General features: G+C 38.8%; 1 protein-coding gene across 3 annotated transcripts in view; it reads right to left on the bottom strand.

Moving 5' to 3' along the window:
- MYPN (myopalladin) overlaps positions 1 to 22,393 on the bottom strand; it is a 74,628-nt gene that overhangs the window by 35,731 nt on the left and 16,504 nt on the right. For all 3 annotated transcript variants that reach the window (XM_082408579.1, XM_082408581.1, XM_082408580.1), the window contains 5 exons: positions 15,490 to 15,665; positions 11,902 to 11,953; positions 8,699 to 8,813; positions 7,490 to 7,561; positions 1,213 to 1,354 (listed from right to left, as the gene is read on the bottom strand). In XM_082408579.1, coding sequence (XP_082264705.1) covers positions 1,213 to 1,354; positions 7,490 to 7,561; positions 8,699 to 8,813; positions 11,902 to 11,953; positions 15,490 to 15,665 — 557 coding nt within the window. The remainder of the gene's footprint in view (positions 1 to 1,212; positions 1,355 to 7,489; positions 7,562 to 8,698; positions 8,814 to 11,901; positions 11,954 to 15,489; positions 15,666 to 22,393) is intronic.

Raw genomic sequence — 22,393 nt, 5'->3', positions numbered from 1 at the left:
GGGAATAGTTGTTGAATTTAGTTACATTCTTCTACACTGATAGAACTAGTGGAGGTTTTTTGCCTCAGCTTAAATGGTATTCAGAATATATCATTGTTGCTGCTATTCAGAATATATCATTGTTGTTAAACCTGATAGTAGTTTGATTCATATATCTATTTTGTGATAGGCAGAAACAAATTAACCAAGAAGCAAATAATTTTCAACATATTTTACGACTGAAATGGGTCAAGGTGAAAGCACTGCATGACAAGAAAAGAATTAACCACTTGGATATATAAATAATTCTTACAATAAAAAGAGTAAAACCTCAATAAACAATGAACAAAGGATATAATAGGTAATTTTAAAGTAAATTCAAAGACCCAATATATAGGAAAAAAAAGTTCCTTTCCACATCTCATTAGTGAAGTGCAGATTAAAACAAGTATTCCCATTTGGGACCTATAAAATTAGTGAAGATTTAAAAAAATGTTTAATACCCATTGATAGTGAAGGTATAAGACAAAAGAAATTCCCATATGTTGCTGGTTGTAGTAGAATGTAACTGAAATAGCATGTGTCCCAGTTCAACTGGGATGATCTGGTTTATTCCTGGGATCTCTGTGTAATGATTACTAGCACCCTCTGTTACTCCCCAAGGTGTCCCAGGTTAGATGATCAATTATATAATCATCCTAAATTTAGTTCAACCTTTTTGGATGGCATTTTGATGATTTATATTAAAAGCCTAAAAAAATGTGAATTTACAGTAGCAATTCTAGTACTCAGATTTATTCATAGATATTCACAAAGATATTCACAAAGATCTTCTCTGTTAACATGCTTTGAAATATAGTTTCTAATAGTAAAAATTTGTGGACAATCTACATTTTCAGCAATAGGAGATTAAGTAAATATGAAATTGATTGCATCAACTTATTTTTACAAGTAAAAAAGTTCTATATTTATTAATATGGAAAGATATTCATGAAATGTTGAGTGAAAAAATCAATTTACAAAACTATTTTTATTTAAAGAAAATATATGCATGGAAAAATTTTTGGAGAATATACACCAAAATATTAATAGGGTTTAGTTTGGTGGAGTATAAGTGGTTTTTATTTTATTCTTTTTATTACATTTTAATTAGTTGTTAAAAGTTATAAAAATAAATGTATACAATATATCTATAAAAATTATCAGAAAAATAATTTTAAAGCACCAACTTACTTTTCTGTAAAATTCTAAAATCTGGAGAATCTTCTATCAAGGTCCCTTCTCTATACCACTCAACTTTAGGAGATGGAGCTCCTTTTACTCTGCATTCAAAGACAACTAGCTGACCCTCAGAGGCTGATAAATTTTGTAACATCTGTAATGAGAAGAATATTGTTAGAACCAAAAAGCATATATTTTTGGAATCTACTCCCAGTGCTGAATTTTCGAAAAGGATACCATTGCCTCCATATTTGGATTTTCTCCAAATCTTGTACATTTCCAGCAGCTTCAATTCTGTGGATGTACATTGAATCTATTTTTGAAGACAGAATCATCTGAGTGCATAGGAAGCTTTTTCCTCACTATCTTCTTTCTTTTCCTCTCTGTTGCAGTGCCAGACAAATTTATTGAATACTAGGTGAAACATATTGAGGGTTTGCAAAAATACTAATATTTGGTAAAGTAATTCTGCTTCCTTTAAGAAAATGCCCAAGTAGAGTTTGGTTTTCAGAAATAATAACGATTTTAAAAATCTGCAGTGAATATCTACTAGGTGTATTCAGTATGGGAGTAATGTATTTTTCCACACAAGACTGTTCCACAAGGTGGGCTATCTCTGTGGCCTAAGTAAGTGACTATTTTCTTGGCTTTGCCTTGCCTACTTTCTGTAGTCCTAGAAATTGACGTTTGTTTTGCTATTTTCTTTTCCTTATGTGTTCTTTACAGGATAGCCTCAATGTCTGTTGAGGGAGGTAAACAATGACAATCTCTATAAAATCATAGTCACATGTGGAGTCTTAGGTCATGGTAAAATATGTCATAATTTTGTGAAGGCATCGTTAAATGCTCTTCCACGCTTCCCCCAAAAAAGTTTACAAAAATCACTTTCCATTGTAAAATATCAGTATATTCTATAATAGACCCTATGGGAGAATGGAACTCACATTTTCCTTTCACAACTTGTCTTTCACTCATCATGATTTATGAGATTAAAGTCACACATTCGTTTGTGTAGTTGGTACTTCATTTGATTATGAAATGCTCCTTTGGCATATGTGTGGGCACATTTTTATTTTTAATATAGGCCTAAAGATGATAAACATGGAAAGGTTATGATTAACTTCCTCTACAAGCTCTATCAGCAACAAATGCTGCAAGGCTTTCCCATTATTACAATTTTGGGGTCTGTATTTAGGAAATATTGGCTCTTGCTTTGGAGAAGGGGAAGGCCAGTAGTTTTTTTGCTTTTGTCATTTACTCTTATAAATATCTTGTGATTGTTTACAGCTCTTAACAGTATATGATATTTTGTGCTTAAACCTATCATAGTTATGGCATTTATCTTAGGAATACTGGGGTGGGTTTAACCACATGGCTTTAGCTGTAGTAGGAGACTTTTACCTCAGAAGGGTGTGTTAGTTGATATTGTGACAGCCAGGGGGCGCTATAGTTCAGAGTTAGTGTTTTGTTCTCTTTTCGCATTCCCAAATTTGTTTGCTGAAGGAATTCAGGATGTGATTTGCACAGAGTGGTTTCTGGAGTAATAAGGAACTATTTGATTGAAAACCTGGTTATTCCTTGTTTACCCCAAAACAATAGCTTCTAGTGACAAGAATGGAATGTTCTCAGTAAGCAGGGAACATCATTGAGTCTTGGGTGCTCCTGGCAAGCTGGTGAATCTGACATCTGAGCAAATTCTGTGCTAAGATGGTAGTTCTGGGGGCCCATTGAAAACTTTAATGGCAGTCAGACATCTCCCTGGGATTCATACATAATGGAGTTTCGTTCCTTCTTGAGGCAAACAAATTAGAAAACCAAAGCAAAAAAAAGTGGCGGTGGCAGAAGGGATTGAATGAATAAAATATGGCACATTTAAAAAATGGATGTAAGCAGAATGAGGTCAGTCTACATTCTGACATGGCTTGAGGTTCAGATATATGAACCAATTCTCAATCTGCAGAGGTGACACCAAGGTCCTGCTTGCAAAAGGACCTCCTGGAGAGAATATGTTACAGTTGAGACCAACATTAGTTGGTTGTAATTATTCACTTGAAATTGAAGGCCAAGACCTGTGTTCTATTGGAGAGTCCAGCCAGATACCTGAGATACTATAGTTCTAGAATATGCCAGCTAAGGGACTGTGATATGAGATGGAAACTCATTCCAGTGTGATACATCGTCAGTACTCAGTAAAGGAGTTGCCAGGGGTCATCTTACAAGGCACTTAGAAAAGGTTGTTGAAGGTCATAGTTTGAAGGACAATGATAGTTGTTATTGCTAAAAACTGTGCTTTTCTACAAAAATCTCATAAGAAGAAATCTCACATTGCTGCACATCCGGTCCAAACCAGTTACACCATTTGAACATAGTTTAGATGGGGCCATGTTCAACACAGCAGTAGGTCTTAGGCTGTTACTAATGGCACACTGTGTAAGACTTGATCATATGTATCTTGACTTCACTGAAGACGAATAAGACATGAAACATTCCCCAACTAGCAAAGATTAAGTTAGTCTTAACTAAGAATTATGGATCTGAACTGAAGTCCCTATAATGAAAAGTCTACAACCTCCTGCAGTAAACAGTATCCAAAGTGCAAATCTGTCTTGTGTGTCATCACCATATTGATCATCCAGGAAGACATTCTTTGTAGGATGACTTGACAACACAGAGACTTGAGAAGCATGTCTTCCACGGCCATTTGACATTGGATTTTTTCTCTACTCCTAACAACACTCTGAAGCCACAAAGTGATAAAAGCAATAATTCCTTCTTAGCTGAAATGGAGGCAGTTCACCACAGAATAAATATAACTCTGTTCCCGCTTTGTGCCAAGCGCTGTGCCAGGTGCTGTAAATGTGAGTTGAAAGGACACAGTTCCTGCTTAGTAGACCTATACCCACAGATACAATGCAGGGACATCCTTGAGAAAAGGCATCTCCCTTATTGGTTAAAAGATGTCAGCTATAAGGTTCATATTGTCACTTTATTCTTTTTTTAAATCCAGTTGCTATTTTTGCACCTTGGGAGATGCTGGAAGTGAATGCTATAGTGCTTTTAGGCTGGAGTTGGATCAGAGCAGTTTTTACTGATAAAGAACCATTTGATTGAAGACCTTTTTGCCCCTACATTGTCACAGGTGCCCAATACAACAGTTGAGTCAGAGAAGTCTCTGGAATTGTGAGGTTGGGGAGAGGGGCCCATGTAATCTTCAGGAATCTAGAGCCAACCACCGGACTTGTCATTTCAGGGTTTCCTGCCTCAGCTATTATATAATGAAGTGCCGTTCTTCAAATTCTCACTTCCCCTGCCCCCTTGCACTCTTCAAATTACTGCTGAAGCAGCTGGAGCCAGGGCTGCAGCCTTGAAAGCCTGCAGAGCAGCTGTTGTTGGAGTGGGAGCAGTGATAGGAGTAAGATTCTAATGTGATCATCTACCTCCCTTCACACTCAAGGAGTGTGAGCACTGTTTCCCCCCCACAAACAGAGTGAAAGTGTTTTTGATACTGTATAGAGGATGGAGGATAGTCTATCTCCATAAAATATTTTAAAAATATAGGTATCCTCTATAGGTAGAGCAGTGAATTAGCATATGGGACCCCAGGCTTCTTTCAAACTCTACCACTGTTTTGCTGGGCAACCTTCATTTTCATTTTAACCTTCTTTAGGTTAAAAGAAGATAATACCAGTACTTCCCTATCACCAGAGGAGGTACAGGGAGTTAAATAAAATTCTGCTCTCTAATCGTTGCTTTCAAAAAAATGGCTTCTTGCCATTATTGGCAGAGAAATGCTTTGTTGGGCAGTATAGAAAGTGAGTCATAGGTACTGGAATGCCAGAAGTCCCTAAAGAAGTAAATAGAGCAAGGAATAACCTGAACAAACGTATGCCAATGATCAGTTATCAAGGCTTATGCCACGTGATTACCATCATCAGTGGCTCTGACTCAGAAATTTTCTAATGTCACTGACAGTGACGATGACCTCAATCCTACCTTCACTCATGGAAACTGATGCAAGCACAGCATTGCTGATAAGTCCCTCTGGAATCTGAGCCACAGCCTGTGCTAGTGCCCTACGTCTGAACAACCCTGATCCCATTTATGGAGGCAAAAGTACACTTCCCGAGGGCTGAGAAAGCCTCACCAGAGTTTGAGTCCCTGTACTAGGGACTGTTTTCCCACCATGGATCTAATGTTTTTGGAGATTTATCTAATTAACAACATACACTAATGACTAATTCTTTTCCCCATTTTTATTTATCAAAGGCATATATGTATCTGCAAATCAGAGCATCTAATTAGAGGGAGGTAATCAGTCACAACACAAAAGCAGCTAAACTTGAGGCTAACCAGTCCATGAAAATTAAATGTAAAGAATAGGTTTTAAAGTCCTGTTAGGCTTTTCAGAATAATAAAAATGGCTTTGGACCTATTATAACCATTATGGACTCCTATCTAGATATTAGAGATAGCCTTCAAGGCGCTTGGGAGAGACAGAAAACTAAACATCTTTATTATTGTGCTAAATGTTGTACCAGAGGCATGTACCAGGTGATGTAGATGCAGGGAAAACAGAGCACCCAAAAATATTTGAAAGTGTGGAGGGAGATAAGGACACTTCTTTGCTGTCTAGCTGGGCAGATGGTGGTGAGGAGAAGAGTGGAGGAGATCTCAGTTTGGGACTGGGTATAAATTATTCTGTGATTTAGTTGCCTTTGAAGAGTCAGCATTGCCTGACAAAGGGTGTGACAAATAGGCACGACAAATTAAAAGTGTCCTGATTTCTCGGCATTTAAAGCTCTGTTTCAAGGCTAGGTGACTTAACAGTGAACTAAGAGACACTTAGGGGTAGCTCTATTAGCTATATTACGCACACACACACGCGCCCGTGCGCGCACACACACAGGTCCACTTATAACTCTTTGTCCAAGTCTGGTATTCACCAAATCACAGCATGTTGCTTTCCTACTTCAAGTCTTTGAGAATAGCAAAACTTAAATTCCGAAAGCGGTTACAAGAAACAAACCTGAAAAATTGAGAGGCATCTTGTTTCACATAAGAATGTTTGCCCACCTGATACGGTTATGGATAAACATGTCTCACTCTTAGACTCTGCTTGATTTTGGAAAACCATCTTGGATGAGCTGATATGGTGGAACGTCGCTAAAATGGATGTTTCTGTGGAAGTTGTGAATTTAGCAATTCTTTTAGGATCAGTACTCATTGGAAAAGACTTTTTTTTTTTTTTGCCATTTTGCTCTATACCATGATTTCTCAGCCCCAGGACTAATTGACAATTTGGGCTGGATATTTCTTTGTTGCAGGAGGCTGTCATCCCGTGTATTACAGGATGTTTAACAGTATCTCTGGATGCCAGCCCCCTGTTGTGAAAATCAAAAAAATGTCTCCAGACATTGCCAAATGTCCTTTGAGGGACAAAATTAACCCTGATTGAGAACCATTCTTCTAAATCATACTTCTGAGTAGATAAAATTTCTTTGGGTTTAAGGTTGGTATTCATAGAAACAATAAACTGTAAATCCAGGCATAGAGTCCATCCATGTGGTTTTCATTATACCGAAACAAATCCAATACGACTCAGTTTTGCACCTTTGAGTTTATTGTCCTGGGCAACATATAAACTAAGTCTATGTTATGTAAGGGAAAGAACAGTAGACAGAATTGGGACAACTTGTTTCTAGTCCTGATTCTGCCACGTGCTAGTTCTGTGACATTGGATACATTGTTTAATCTCTCTGGGCCTCCCTTGGTTTTTTCATTTGTAAATGAAAGTGCCTGAGTAAAATTTCCAGTTCTAAATACAAAGATTATGAGACTCAGAATTTGATGCCACCACAATAGTTGATACCATGGATTAGAAAAAGAAAACTCTTTGTTCTAGAGTGAGGCTTTGTATTAAGCTTCTTAAGAGCATGTAACTCCATCTCCTTGGACACCAGAGACATCCAGAGAAACCCTTGGATAGTAAGTGCCTAGAAATGTATCACCTGACCCCTAGGTGTGGCTACTGTGTTTAAAAGCAATAGGATGGACATAGAGATCAATGTGATGAGTGGGGATGACCTTTCCCTTATTATACAAACTAATATTAGAAATCTGCAACTTGGAGCGACATGGTAACAGCTACCACAAAACCCCAAAATCCTATCCTGTACTTATAAGAGACCAAAATCCTGAGATAAAATCAGTGAATTTTGAATCCTACAACTTTGTTTGGGTATTGAGGTGTGTTTAAAGCCATGACAGAAAGAAGTTATATTTTGATTACCTTTGTAAACACAGGAGCTGCAATGATAGGTTTTCCATCCAATCCTTGCAGATAGTTGGTAGGGCTCTGACACTGTTAGAAGGGAACCAACAATAGATTCATTGTCACTGGGATTATCAGATAGGTAGGTAGACAGATGATAGATAGGTATAACACAGCTAAAGAATTTGGTGTATGAAATTAATCTAAAACCAAAGACTGACATTTTCTCAGTCTATGAATTGCAGACATCAAATTTTATGCTGAATTGATTGTATTTCTTTCTAGGTCATGGTGGCCGTAAATACGTGCTGGCCATCCCCACCCCCTCACATATAGAGCTATGTGATGAACCCTAACCCCCTGAAGAGGTTCCATAGACCCCTGAGGCTCCACAGATCAGTTTTAAAACTACTGAATTAGAACTAAAATGTGACCCCTCTGCATTACTAAATGGGTCAGGTAAGTACTTTAAAATTTTTTTTAAAGGTTGTAGATCTTTATATACATCAATATTTATATTTCAATATATCAATAACACATTACAAGTATGTTTATATTAGTATGATTTCATATTTTTAAAGTATATGAGTAATATACATTTATAGATATGCATAGAAAATGCCTGGAACTATCTGCTAGAAATTATTAACAGGAGGTACCTCTGAAGAGTGGGGCCAGAGGAGTCAAACCTTGACTAAAGTTTTTACTTAATATACTTTCTGTATTTTTAAAATGTTTTTACAATAAGCATCACTCTCATCATCATCATCATCATTGTTAACTTGAAGGATGAGAGACTTTGAGGTTTTCTAAAAATTAATTTCATGGTTGCTCTATCTTAGAAAGTAGAATTTTGTTTTTTTTTTAATAGCTCCATGAAACTCAGTTTCATGATCCAGAGTGTCTTGGGCCAGCGTGAGAGCTGGCAGCTCATTGTATACGTAGTCAATGCCCTTCATAAAGCTGGAATATCAGAGACTAATTTGTAGAGTTTCTTTTGCTATGAAATTTGCCTATGAAGTTAGAGAATGTGTTCCCGAAGCCAGGGGAACTACTGATATCATACATCAGAAGTACAAAGTGATTATCATGACGATAGAAGTGTGTTGCCCAAGGTCATTATGAAGTTGCAACAGAGGAGAACATGATCATGCCGTGCGAGATAGTCATGGTCACAGCGCCCGCCTGTCAGTCCGTGGCACTTGTGTTTCACTTAGACTCTTGTACCTGCTGAATGGTTGACACGCTGGGCTGGGCCACCACATGCTGGGCTTGGGGTACTGCTGAAGGAATGGCTGCAGAAGTAGTGGGAGGGGATGACACCTCATTTGGCTTCTGGATTCTGAGAAGTGATTAAAATATAGATTATAAAACAGACCTATCATTGTTGTGAAAATCCTTTCAGCAGAGCTTTCAGAAATGCTTACAGAAATCTTCGTTCAACAATATTACACAAACATTTACTGAGGGCTTTGCTACACACTTTGTTAGGCAGTGTAAACAGGAAGATGATAAGACGCCAGTTCTGTCCTTGAGTTAGCTGCTGTCAGCAGAGCTGGGGACTCAAGCATATTCTCAACTAACTGAGATTCAAGACAAGTGCTATGACAGCATGTGCAGAAAATTTTTTGAGATTTGTTTTGGTTTTGTCCTCTGTGTTTTCCCTCCCCCTCCTATTTCAAGTAAGAGGCCAGGCTTTGTAAATCTTTGCTTCTGGGATTTTGGCATGGCAAAAAGCAGAAATAGCCTGAGTCAATGAGCTCTTCAGGTTTACACAAATTAAATTAAAGAGATTATTTGAAGGGCAAGGGAGCCAGAAAGTATTCTTGAGAAGGCTGCAGAGGGTAGATTATTTCAGTTTTGTTGTTGAGGGAGAACCTAAGTCCAGAGGGGATGACAATCCCTTGATTAAAGGCTCCCAATCTTGCTAAAGATATCAGTACCCAAACATATCAGGAAGAAACAAAGCACTAGACTTGAAGGGACCTTGAGGTGTGGGACATGGGCCTCTCACCCATAACCTGTGGAGATAGATGACCGATGACAGGATGGGCTTCCCTTTTTTCTAGATGTTACCTCTCTCTGCCTCAGCTTTCTCATCTCTAAAATGAGGAAATAATAATTCTTACCTCATAGGGTTTTTGTGAGGGTTAAATAAGGTAATTCATGTAAGATGCTTAGAGCAGTGTTTAATATCAAACTATATATCTACATCTCTGTGTCTGTATCTGCTATATCCCAGGAATCTTTGCACAGATTTGGAGGGGGAAAGGGACACCCAATAATGAGTGATTGAATTTTTTCCCAGAGCCAGGTAGGATGGAGTCTCAGAAGCAGAATCATTTGATGATGTAGAGGCTATCAGTGTTCCTGAAGCATCTGTTTTCTTCTTCTACAATATTAGAATCCCTGATTTCTTTACATAGCTACTCCAAATAAAGATTGCATTTCCCAGCCCTCATTGAAGCTAGCTGTGGCCACATGCCTACTTTCCGGTCATGGGATATGAAGGATAGTGATGTATGTAATTTAAGAGAGATGACCTTAAAAGGGGAGTAGGGTATGTCCTTTATTCCTTTCAATCTAAGAAGATGAGGACACATCTTAGAATGAGGTGAAGCAGAAAGCTGGAAGCAGACTGGAACCCAGTGGAATTTGGAGCTGTTTTGCCAGCCAAATTCATATTTTTATGTAAAGGAGAAAAATATTTGTCTTATTTAAGTTACTGTTATTTGGGGTCACTATTACACACAACTGCAGCTAAATCCTAACTACTACAAGTAGATTTAAAGAAAATGAACAAATGAGATATTTCTTGCTTATTTAAGTTTGTATATCAAATTCATACCCATTAGGCTCAAATTCATACCCATGTTATGAGAGCCTTGAGGAAGGAGGGATGTATGTGCAATGGCAGAGGACCTTATTATAGAACTTGACTGGGCTTCGAAGGATAAATAAGAGTTTGCCAGGCAGAGGAGATAGGGCATTCCTAGCAAGGAATTTCACCCCTTGAACGAAGGGGTGAAAATGAACCGCACATTGTTTGAGTGAGATGGCAGCCATGTAGAGAGCCTGAGGGTGGGGGATTGGAGGAGGAGGGGCAGGAAAGCCTGGTTGATACTCTATTGAATAAAGCTTTGTATGCCCGTGTTGAGATTTTTTTAAATGTTGTTTGTTTTGTGTTTGATTTTATTTTCCCATAGGTAATAATTTTTTTAAGTCGGGAAAATGATAAGATCAGAATTATCTTTTAACTGGCTATATGTAGTTTGGAGACTGTAAAAGAGAAAAAAGTTGGAGTATCTGTAAGGAGGGGACTGGCATAAAGAGACAGGAAAGAAGAGGAACTGAACTGAAGCCATGAGAATGATAAGGAAGAGAGTTAAAGGGAGAAATCATTTACTCTGGTTACGAATTTTCATATGTGCACAAAAGCTAAAAGCAAATTACCATTCCAAAGTAGGCATACCCCCCAAAGTTTGAAGAATAAGTCATGATTTCTGCCCTTAAGAGCTTGCCTTCTGTAGGAGAGGAAAGAATATGCAAGTTCAGTTATCGACTCCTTAACCTGTCTTCCAGACATTGCCCATGTTTCAGGTAGTCTCAAGGGATGGCTGTTGTGTCTGTTTCTAGTTCCCGTGCCTTCTGTCCACAGTCTCCTCTTCCCGAAATACCCTTTCCTCCCTTGTTCGGGGGTGTCCACCTGCTCTTTTAAGACCCAGCTCAAGGTCACCAACTCTGCGAAGCCTTTCCTGATCTCTCTTTCCCTCCCCAACCAATAAAGAGCCCTTTGTGCCAAGTCCTTAAACCTTGCACATGGTTATATCATAGTCTATTACACTTTATTACTCTTACTGTCTATATGTGTGGTATACATCTTTTGCTATACATATATTTCCCTCTCCTAGACTGTGAGCCTCTTGAAGGCAGGAAGCATCTGATTTTTCTTAGTACCCAGTGCATCTAGTGAAGTTCCTGGTGTAGAGGAGGTGCTTAGCCAATGGTTGTGAAAAGTAATGTAACTTTGTTCAGTACCCAATACAATCGTTTAGCAAAAAGGCTATGTCTTGCCCAGATCACTCATACATATAATTTTTGTTCACCAGATTGTGTGTTATTTTGAATACTATTATTTAGTTAGAAAACATGAATTTTCTTTTAACCACTGAGTTATTTGTTTTTTACTCTTTATATATAAGTATGATGATATTTCATAGGTGATACTTCATTTTTTAAATATTGGGAATATGAAAATTAATCTTTTAAGCAGCAACAAGCAAAAGAAATAGCATTTTCTCCAAATCTACCCAATCTTTTTTTTTTTTTTTGAGGTCAAACCCTGGAGCCCCCCTCTTCAAGTTCTACTAAACAATTAGCAGCTTTCTCAGGACCTGAGGATGCTAAATAAGATAGAAAATTGGAATTACCGATTCATTTCATCCTTGTTAGGGTCCCCTTCTGAGTCAGAAGAAGAAACCCCTGGAAAAATAAAAATAAGACATGTAATTTAAAAAAAAATTTCTTAAACTGGTTCCTAGGCATTTAAAGACCTATAGAATTTTAGACCTAGAAATAATCTCAGTGATTCCCTAAACTAACACCTAGTTTACAGATGAGGAACTAGACCCTTAGTAGTTGAAGTACTTGCTCAGGTCACATGGCTAGTTAGTGACAAGAGTTCAAATTAACTGGCCCAAATTCCACGTGTTCTTGTATATAAAACACCTGCTGATGCCTTTAGACTAACAGAGCAGTCTTTGCAGACATTCTGTGGTGTCCATAAATCCTCTTACTCTTGGCCTACATAGATTAAATAAAAGAAGGGATTACATTAGATTCCAAACGTTGTAGGTGTAGGTGGATGCTCTTCCGTCCAGTCCTAATATTAACAAGTCACATTTCATCTTGGGAGTGGGGGTGTTTGAAGCTCTGTTACCACAAATTTTTAAAACTCAGCAATCCAATCTCAGCACTGTTAGCAGAGCTTTGATCCTGGCTTTGCTTCTTAAGATAGTGAATTCCAGGAAGATATCACACAGCTAAATCTGGAGGTATTTATTGTACTCCAAAAATTTGAGGATGAAAACATGTAACACACTTCGATTCATGTATTATTCATTGTTATTATCATTATTCATTCATCTATTCAATAAAAGTTTATTAAATAACCACTATGTACTTGGTACTACATAAGGTGTTGGAGACATAAAGAAGAATGAGACAGTTCCAGCCTTTATACCATAATAATACAATATTTAAGGGCTAAAAGCAAGGCATACATAAGGTATTAGAGATGATAAAAGTACTAAAGAATGGCTCCCAGGGCTTCTCTGGTGGTGCAGTGGTTAAGAATCCACCTGCCAATGCAGGGGACACGGGTTCGAGCCCTGGTCTGGGATGATCCCACATGCCGCGGAGCAACTAAGCCCGTGCGCCACAGCTACTGAGCCTGTGCTCTAGAGCTCACATGCCACAACTAGTGAAGCCCGCGCACCTAAAGCCCGTGCTCCTCAACAAGAGAAGCCACCGCAGTGAGAAGCCTGCACACCGCAACAAAGAGTAGCCCCCGCTCGCCGCAACTAGAGAAAGCCCGTTTGCAGCAACGAAAACCCAACTCAGCCAAAAATAAATAAATAAAATAAATTAAAAAAAAGGCTCCCAGAAAAAACTCAGAGGATGAGGTAAATAGGGACAAAAACTGAGGTCAATATACAAGGTACATAAATTGATTTGTTCCCTAAAATTAGTCATCTGAGTTTGGTGCTGATATAAATGCCTTTCCAAGGCTCCCAAATGGTCTCCCTGCTTCTACTCCTTTTGGTATATTTTCAACTAGGAGCCAGAGTGGCCCTGTTAAAAACTAAGTCAGGGGAGGGCTTCCCTGGTGGCGCAGTGGTTGAGAATCTGCCTGCCAATGCAGGGGTCACGGGTTTGAGCCCTGGTCTGGGAAGATCCCACATACCGCGGAGCAACTAGGTCCGTGAGCCACAACTACTGAGCCTGCGCGTCTGGAGCCTGTGCTCCACAACAAGAGAGGCCGCGATAGTGAGAGGCCCGCGCACCACGGTGAAGAGTGGCCCCCGCTCGCCGCAACTAGAGAAAGCCCTCGCACAGAGGGCTTACCCAACACAGTCAAAAATAAATAAATTAATTAATTAAAAAATAAATTAAAAAAAAAACAAACAAAAAAAACTATGTCACATCTCTGCCTAGAATTCTCCAGAACTCCCATCTCTTTCAGAGTAAAAGCCAGGTCCTTGCAGTGACCCGTGAGGACCTACATGATCTGCTCACATGCTTCCTCCCACCTTCACCCCATCTTGAACTTCTGACCTCAGCTGCTCATCTCCGTACCCTAAGACAGACACACTGCCTCTTCTGGGCCACTGCACTTACTGATTTCTCTGCCTAGAATGTCTTTCCCTTGAATATCTATCTTTGTGGCTCACTCCCTCAGTGAGTGAGGTCTTGTACGTCCGCCTGTATACACATGCATGCAAACACACACGCATATATACATACACATACTTCCTATCCCTTTTCCTTGCTTTCTATTTCTTTCATATGCTCATATATGCTGTAAGATAACAGAAAACATATATTTTGGTCTCTGCCCCTGGTGCCCGGCACAGAGCTTCTAAAACCCTTATAATTCCCTAAGTGATGAGCACTTAGAAGCATCTCTTGTTCTTTTTTTTTTTTTAATTTTATTTTACTTATTTTTGGCTGTGTTGGGTCTTCGTTTCTGTGCGAGGGCTTTCTGTAGTTGCGGCAAGCGGGGGCCACTCTTCATCGCGGTGCGCGGGCCTCTCACTATCGCGGCCTCTCTTGTTGCGGAGCACAGGCTCCAGACGCGCAGGCTCAGTAGTTGTGGCTCACGGGCCTAGTTGCTCCGCGGCATATGGGATCTTCCCAGACCAGGGCTCAAACCGGTGTCCCCTGCATTAGCAGGCAGTTTCTCAACCACTGCGCCACCAGGGAAGCCCCATCTTTTGTTCTAATATTTGTCTTTGACCAGGTCCCTGACACAGGGCTCCTGAAACTCTAATAAATTCCTAAGTGATGAGAGCACTGGGAGCATCCTTTGTTCTAATGAGGTGACTCGGGATGGCTCCCGGATGCGGGCTGGTCACCCGAAAACCAAGCCATAATTTGAAGCTTGGAATTTTCATCCCCACACCTCATGCTCCAGAGAGGGTAGAAGGGCAGGAAATGGAGTTAATAGTTGATCATGCCTGTGTGAGGACACCTCCATAAAATTCTAATAGTATGGGGTTTGGAAAGCTTCTAGGTTGGTGAACATAAGCACACTGGGAGGGTGACGCACCCCAACTCCACGGGGACAGAGCTCCTGGTCTCAGGACCCTCCCACCTTTCCCTGTGTATCTCTTCATCTGGCTGTTCATCTATATCCTTTATCACACCCTGTAGTAAACCGGTAAACATAAATAAGTGTTTCCCTGAGTTCTGTGAGCGACCCTAGCAAATTAATTGAACCCGAAGAAGGGTTTGTGAGAACCTCCAATTTGTAGCCAAGTCAGACAGAAGTTGTGGGTAACCTGGGCACCTACTACGTGTGATTGGCATCTGAAGGGGGTGGGGGTGAGCAGTCTTGTGGGACTGAGCCCTTAACTTGTTGGATCTGACACCATCTCCAGGTAGATGGGTCAGAATTGAGTTAAACTGTAGGAAACCAAATTGGTGCTGTGAAGAATTGCTTGTTGCTGGTGTGGGAACCGCCTCCCCCATGAGATACACACACATTGAAATTGATGATCAGAATCATTTCATGTACCTAACATATGATATATTTTATTTATCTCATTTATTTTCTGTCTCTCCTATTACAATGTAAATGCCATCTATCCACGAGCCTAGGGATTTTTGTTTATTTGGCTCACTGCTGTTATCCCCACTGAAGAGTGTGTGGTAGAGCAGGCCCTCGATAAATGTTTATTTATTATAACTATGTATCTTACTAGTAAGTGCCATGCTCCAAGACTGTTTTGCTTTACCTTCTATGTAAATCTCAGCAGAAGTTGAATCTGTCCCATAGATGTTGGAAGCAAAGCAGGAATAGCGTCCTGTGTCCTCTTCAAAGGCTTCAGCAATGGTCAGTGAGTGCAGATTTCCTGCCTGGATGATGTGAACATCTGGGGAATTTTCAAGCTCCTTGCCTTCACAGTACCACCTGCAAGGAAGAATATTGGCATGACTGAAATGTGAGAATTAATAACATAAATGGCTGCAGATATTCCCTGAGAAGAAAACTGTGGCAAACTTAGAGTCAAAACATTAAACAACCCATTATTATGGTATAATTTGGTTGTAACAATGAGAAGAAGTGGCAGGATTCAAATCCCAGTGACACTTTTTTCAGGAAATTAGCAAGTGGCTCCTATTAAGAATGATACAACTGAAAGAAGAAATTGAAGTGATGCAGCTGCAAGCCAATGAATGCCAAGGAACGCCACCACCAGAAGCTAGAAAAGACAAGGAAGGAGTCTTCTCAGAGTCTCAGAGGGAGCACGGCCCTGCTGATACTTTGATTCTGGACTCCTAGCCTCCAGAAGTGTGAGACAGTAAATTTCTGTTGTGTAAGCCATCAAGTTTGTGGTACTTTGTTATAGTAGCCCTAGGAAACTAAAACAGGGGGCAAGAAATAAGATACAGTCATGTTGTTTGCATATGCATGAGGAAAACTGGAAAGAATGGAATGAAAATCAAAGTGGCTTCCTATTGGGGTGAGGGGAAACAAGATGGATGAAGACAGATGGGGTGAGGTGTCTCAGGGTACCCCTTTTTATAATTGTTTTCATTTTTAAAGTAATAATTACTAATCAACATCATATTAAAAAGTAATTAGGTGGAGACCGTTACCATTATTCAATGTCAAAAATAAGGAGTCCTGGCAATGGTTAATCTTTATTGTAATTTGAGATCTAACCACTCAGTGCTTGAACCCCTCTCTCCCACCATTTATAAAGCAAGATTCTAAAGCACATTTAAGAAAACTCACCTATTCAACGGCTTCCCAAGAGTTAAGCTTTTCTCTGCTGTTCCATAAATATGTCATATTCACCCCTACATTCAAGCCTCTGCTCATGTTTTTCTCTCTAGCTGAGATTCTCTTCCTCACCTTTCAGCTACTGCAAATATAACTCATCCATCAGTTTGGCTCAGGTATCACCTCCTATGCAAAGCACCTTTTACCATCAATTCTCAATGATTGTTACTTTACTTTTTATTTTTTTAAACTATACTGTGTCATTCAAGTCTTGATTATATACTGTCTTTTTTTAAAATAGATCTTTATTGGAGTATAATTGCTTCACAATACTGTGTTAGTTTCTGTTGCACAACAAAGCGAATCAGCCATATGCATACACATGTCCCCATATCCCCTCCCTCTTGAGCCTCCCTCCCGTCCTCCCTATCCTACCCATCTAGGTCATCGCAAAGCACTGAGCCCATCTCCCTTATACTGTCTTTTATAATTGTCTATTTGGGGAATTTGTCTTGTCTCACCAATTTCACTAAATTGTAAGTTCTTTGAAGGTAGGGACGGTGGCTTACAAGCTCGTGCAGCATCCACACTGCCTAGTACAGTTTTCTGTACACTTTCTCCTTTGGCCATTATCTCATCCCTTAGTTTCAAGTATCACCTCTATTTGGGATAACATCCAAACCTGCCTCCCAGCTCGGACTTCTGGATCCCTTCTCCCATCATTCTCCCTTTACTGTGTTGCAACCACATTGGTCTTTTTTCTATTCTGTGAACACATTAAGCTACTGTCCATATTAGGATTTTTGTACTTCCTGAAATCCTTGTCCCCCAGTCTTTATAAAAATAGGCCCTTCTCATCAGTCAGGCCTCAGTTCAAATGTCACCTCCTCGAAGAGGCCGTCCCTGATCCTCTTCCTAATGTAGCTTCTTTATCCTCAGACACTATCACATTATCCTCTTGTGTTATCTTCATAGCACTTATTATTATCCGAAATTATCTTATATGCTTGCTTACTTTGTTATTATTTGCTCCCCCTACTGTGTTATAAAGTCCACGAGAGGACCTTGTCAGTCTTACCAATATAATCCCACACTTACGGCAGCATCCTGGCACGTAGTAGGCACGCAGAAAAATTGTGTTGGATTTGTTGAAAGACCAAATGATGGAAAGAATTGATAGTTAATATTTTGTAAGTATTTTATTTGCTTCATCAAATTCTATTCCATTGTTTGATCTGTTGTGGCGGCAGCAGTGCATGCAGCTGCTGAAATGGGTTTCTAAATCTTCCAAAGCACAAATCTCAACAAGACCCCATGGAGCTTGTATGAACAAACCCTCACAGCAAGGTAGTTGTAAATACAAATAGCGAGCGTCCAGAAAAACATGTGTTTATCTTTACTCTCCGCCAGAAATGACCCTAAAATGAGAATAAAGAAGGTTTTTAAAGGGATAAAAGTGCAAGGTCCAAAAGAATGGGAAGGGAGATAACAGCAGACCTGAGACCTCAAACACTTTTGAAAGGTGGAAAGCAGAATGAGAAGCGAGGAGAGTTGAAAATCTGAAAACTAAGTGCCTACTTGGGGATGTCAGTGAAAGAAGGCAATTTGTGCAGCAGGACCCCAGCAAGTTTCAGGATTTAGAGATACAAGTTTGGTGAAAACACACTGACAATGGAAGAGGGAGATACAGAGCTTAAAATAGGGTCACTGATTCCAGGTTTAGAAAATGAACATTTAGATTCCCCCAACAGGTTGCATCCTGTCTTCTGAGCAGTTAGGAGTTGCCCCAGGATGAAGGCTGAGTTGTTGGCTGTGTGAGTAGCTGCTCCATATTGGAGCAAGAGGAAGAAGGGTAAAAACTAAATGGGCCTGGTGGCTTAACTGTGTGAAACAGAGTATTTAGGAAATGTTTTACAAATATATTGGAAAACTGAGATGAATTGTGATAGGACCACAGAGCTAAGCACATAAAAAAACAAGAGAGTCATCAACTCAGGTGAAAATTAAAAGTTATACAAGCAAGGAAGCAGCCATTTTTCCCTACTGGGCTTGGCAGAAAATAATACTTACATAGTAACAAGAAGTTAAACATTAAATTTTTTAAAACAAGAGTGTGATATGATTATACTGAGGCAATGAAGGAAGGAACAATGGAGGTTCTGGTTTAGTGAAGGGGTGCTAAACCACCATCTTCTGGAACAGGAAGTAAAGAGAAAATAGCATCAGCATATCAAGCAATAGTGGTTTATAAGCATATTACAGTGGTTCTCTTCACTTTCACTTTCTGTGAAGACAAAACTATTTTCCTATAATACTAAGATATTATTTTACACTGATGGTGCAAAAGCCACAGTGGGTAAAATTGCTGGTGCTTCAGCAGCATAAAACTGAGTAGTGGTCATTGTGTTCTTCACCACCACACTTGCAGTTAAAAAAAAAAAAGCCAGGTTCACTTAAAAATGTCCTCAATGAAGCAGTAAAAGTCATTACATTTATTACATCTCAACCTTGAGTCCACGTCTTTTTAACATTCTGGGTGGCGAAATGGGAAGTAGCATAAAGCGTTTCTCCTGAATACAGAAGAGCACTTGTGTGGCTTTTTAAGTTGAACTAGGCCCTTAATGCATGAGACAGTATCTTAACTTGAAAGAACAGCTGACAAATTATGGTTATTCAGATTTGGGTGTTCGGCAGATGTTTTCTCAAAAATGAAGGAAGTAAGCCTGTTGTTTCAAGTAAAAATAACTGATCCCATTTGTTGCCAAGGAAAAAATTTGAGCTTTCAAGGAAAAATTAGAGTTTTGTAAAACTTGTATCTCCCATAGTGAGTTTAGGGCTTCCTAATACTTAAAGAGATTTTTGATGAAATCCATGGTATTAACATATATGATTTTCTAAATATTATATAATAAAATGTGTCAACATTTGGAAGATCTACATTACTCATTTTCCAAATGACCAATGCGTGATGTTATCCATTCAAAGTTCAAGACAGACAAAGGGTTTTAGTACAGCAGGGTACAAAAGTTCATTGGTATGGTTTCAGATTTCACATTGCAACTAACCTTTAAGAAACTACTGCAGTTGAATTTTCATGTAGTATCAAATCAGAATAGCCACATTATCTGAAATGGCTATTAAAGTATTCCTCCTGCTTCCAGCTACATATCTGTACAATGCCAGATTTTTAAAGTTTACTGCCACCCAGACAACATATCACAGCAAACCAAGTGCCGAAGTAGATAGGACAATCTAGCTGTCTTCTATTACGCCAGACATTAATGAGGTTTGCAGAAAACGTGAAACAATGCCACTCTTCTCACTCAAATATTTTTTTGGGAAAATACAGTTACTTTTCATAAAATTATTTATATGAGCATGTTTATCACTGTTATTTTAAAAGGAATAAGTAAACAACTATTTAAAATGTTTCTCAGTTTTAATTTCTAATATGATAATTATAGATATAATTCACATAGACAGAACCTCTTTGGCATCTCAATAATTTTTTAGACTGTAAAGGGGTCCTGAGAACAAAAAGTTTGAGAACGACTGGCATATAATTTAGAAATCTAGAGGTGAATAAATAGGAAACTGCAAAAAGAGTTGAAAATGGTCCATTTTTTAATATTATTTGACTTGTTAAGCAATGTACCTGTATTAATTTGATAAGGCAAATATAAATATTTCAAAACAAACAAACACCTTCCCTTATATAAACATTATAAGGTTATCTCATTTCTTTGGATAACATTTCTCTTCTTTACCAAAATGAGAGTGGAAACATCTCTGAGCAATTGGACAGCTGGAGGCGATAAGTGGAGTGATTCAAATGCCCAAACTCTCTGTCAGAAACATTTTTGTCCTTACTCAGATGGCCAGGATGGCTTCAGCCAGCCCCAAAGGACAGCTAGTAACCGCTGTCATTCTTACTTTAACACCATGACCCACTCAGAAATAATGCACCAGTCAGGCTGCCTTCTGAAAAGAAATTAAAATTTACCCAGCTACTCTGAAGACTTTAGAGGGGAAGGAGGAAGCATGCTCTCCTCAAACGTCTATCCATGTTAGGGAATGCTTTCATAGAAGTACCCTGCCCAGATGCATGTTTTTAGAACTCCAAATCTTCATGACACTTACAGAATGGCAGTGGTTGCCAGACATGATTCATGGTTCAGCAGAAATGAGTCAGTGATCTGGGGAAATGGGACAAGTCCAAATGATAAAGAAGGCTCCATCTTTAATGCACTAAGGACAGCTTGCCAGACCTGCTGATTTGGCTAGCTACCAAGCCTGGGAATGAAGACACTGAAGAGACACATTTTTCAGATTTAACTGGACTTTTAAGCTACATATCACCATTCTGCTCTTAGGTTACTATTTTGTCTAAAATATGGTGTGGCTAAATATTATGACTCATTGTTTTAGCCCATTAACAACTCCTAAACATAATTTGAATGTGTTATTGTGGCTCACCAGTAATAATGCTCATTAAAAGAATGATTACTCAGAGCCTTCTGTTAACCCTGACCCAGCCTTTCCAATGTCCCTGTTCCACCTCCTATTACTCCCTCTCCTAATACCCTGTTTGTTTACTTCACAGAACCTACATATCACTTATAATTATATGTTTACTTATAGGTTTATTTGTTTAATATCTCTCTCCCTTACTGGACAGTAAACACCACAGGGCAGAGATAATCATGTTTGTTCGCTTTACCACTTGTTTATCTGGTTCCTAGCGCAGCGTATGGCACGACATAGCTGTTCCAAAAGATGTTTGTTGTATGGATGTTAAGTGAATGAATTCAAATTAAGATTATTATAGCCTCAAGTCTGTTTCATTTTCATTTTTCAAGAAGCCTTGGGGACTAGATGCCTGATCTCTTAAGTAAAGAGTGTAAGCCCTGAAATAGCCAAAAGGTAGTTTATTTACTTACTGACATCTTCAGCTCTCTCCATGCATCAGAATGACTCTTCATATAGAGAGTGCAACTGGAGTATATAATAGTAGACATTTTCTAACAGGACTCAAAGTTATGTTGGATTTCGTAACACAATTCAGTGTTTTGTATGTCCTGTTTGACCACTACTGAGTTAACGAACTTAAGTTTTCATGTCCAATGGCTACATTTCACTCATAGGAGTTTGGGGTTACAGGTGGGACGGTTATGTCTATGCTTTAACTTTTATTAACATTTATTGAGTTCTTCCAGGTGGAAAATTCTTGGTACACTAGACTCAAACTATAAAAACCAAAACCATAAAGGAAACTTCAGTTAATTTGACACTAAAGTTAAAAATATCTAATTATCAAAAGATACCATAAAGAAAGATCAAATGGGGAGAGAATATTTTCATAACACATAATGTCATATGATTAGTTTCCTAATCATATTTTTAAAATTCTTACAAATCAATAAGAAAAGAACAAACTGATAGAAAAACGAGTGAAAGATGTAAACAGACCCTACATAGAAAATGAACCCTAAATGATCAATAAACATATTTTTAAAAATCTCAACCTCATTAGTAACTGTGAAAATGAAAATTAAAATCACAAGAAGCCTTCATACCTATCAGATTTGCAAAAATTAAAACGTCTGATAATATCCATATTGGCAACAATGTAGAACAACCAGAACACTTATGTAATGTTGGTCGGAATGTAAATTGAAACAATTCCTTTGGAAAATAATCTGGTGTTATTATAAAGTTGAAGTTGTACATACTCTGACAGCAATTCCATGTCTAGACATACTCGTGCACCAGGAGACTATGCTAGAACATTTATAATAACATTGTTCCTATTAGGAAAATAACTGAAAACAACCCAAATGTACATCAGTGATACAATTCTCTCACCTTACAGTAAAATACTATGTAGCAATGAAAGTGAATGAATGAGGGTT

The sequence above is a fragment of the Balaenoptera borealis genome (assembly GCF_965194805.1).
Source record: "Balaenoptera borealis genome assembly, chromosome: 10".
Lineage (NCBI taxonomy): Eukaryota > Metazoa > Chordata > Mammalia > Artiodactyla > Balaenopteridae > Balaenoptera > Balaenoptera borealis.
This window is presented reverse-complemented; position numbering and strand designations above follow the sequence as displayed.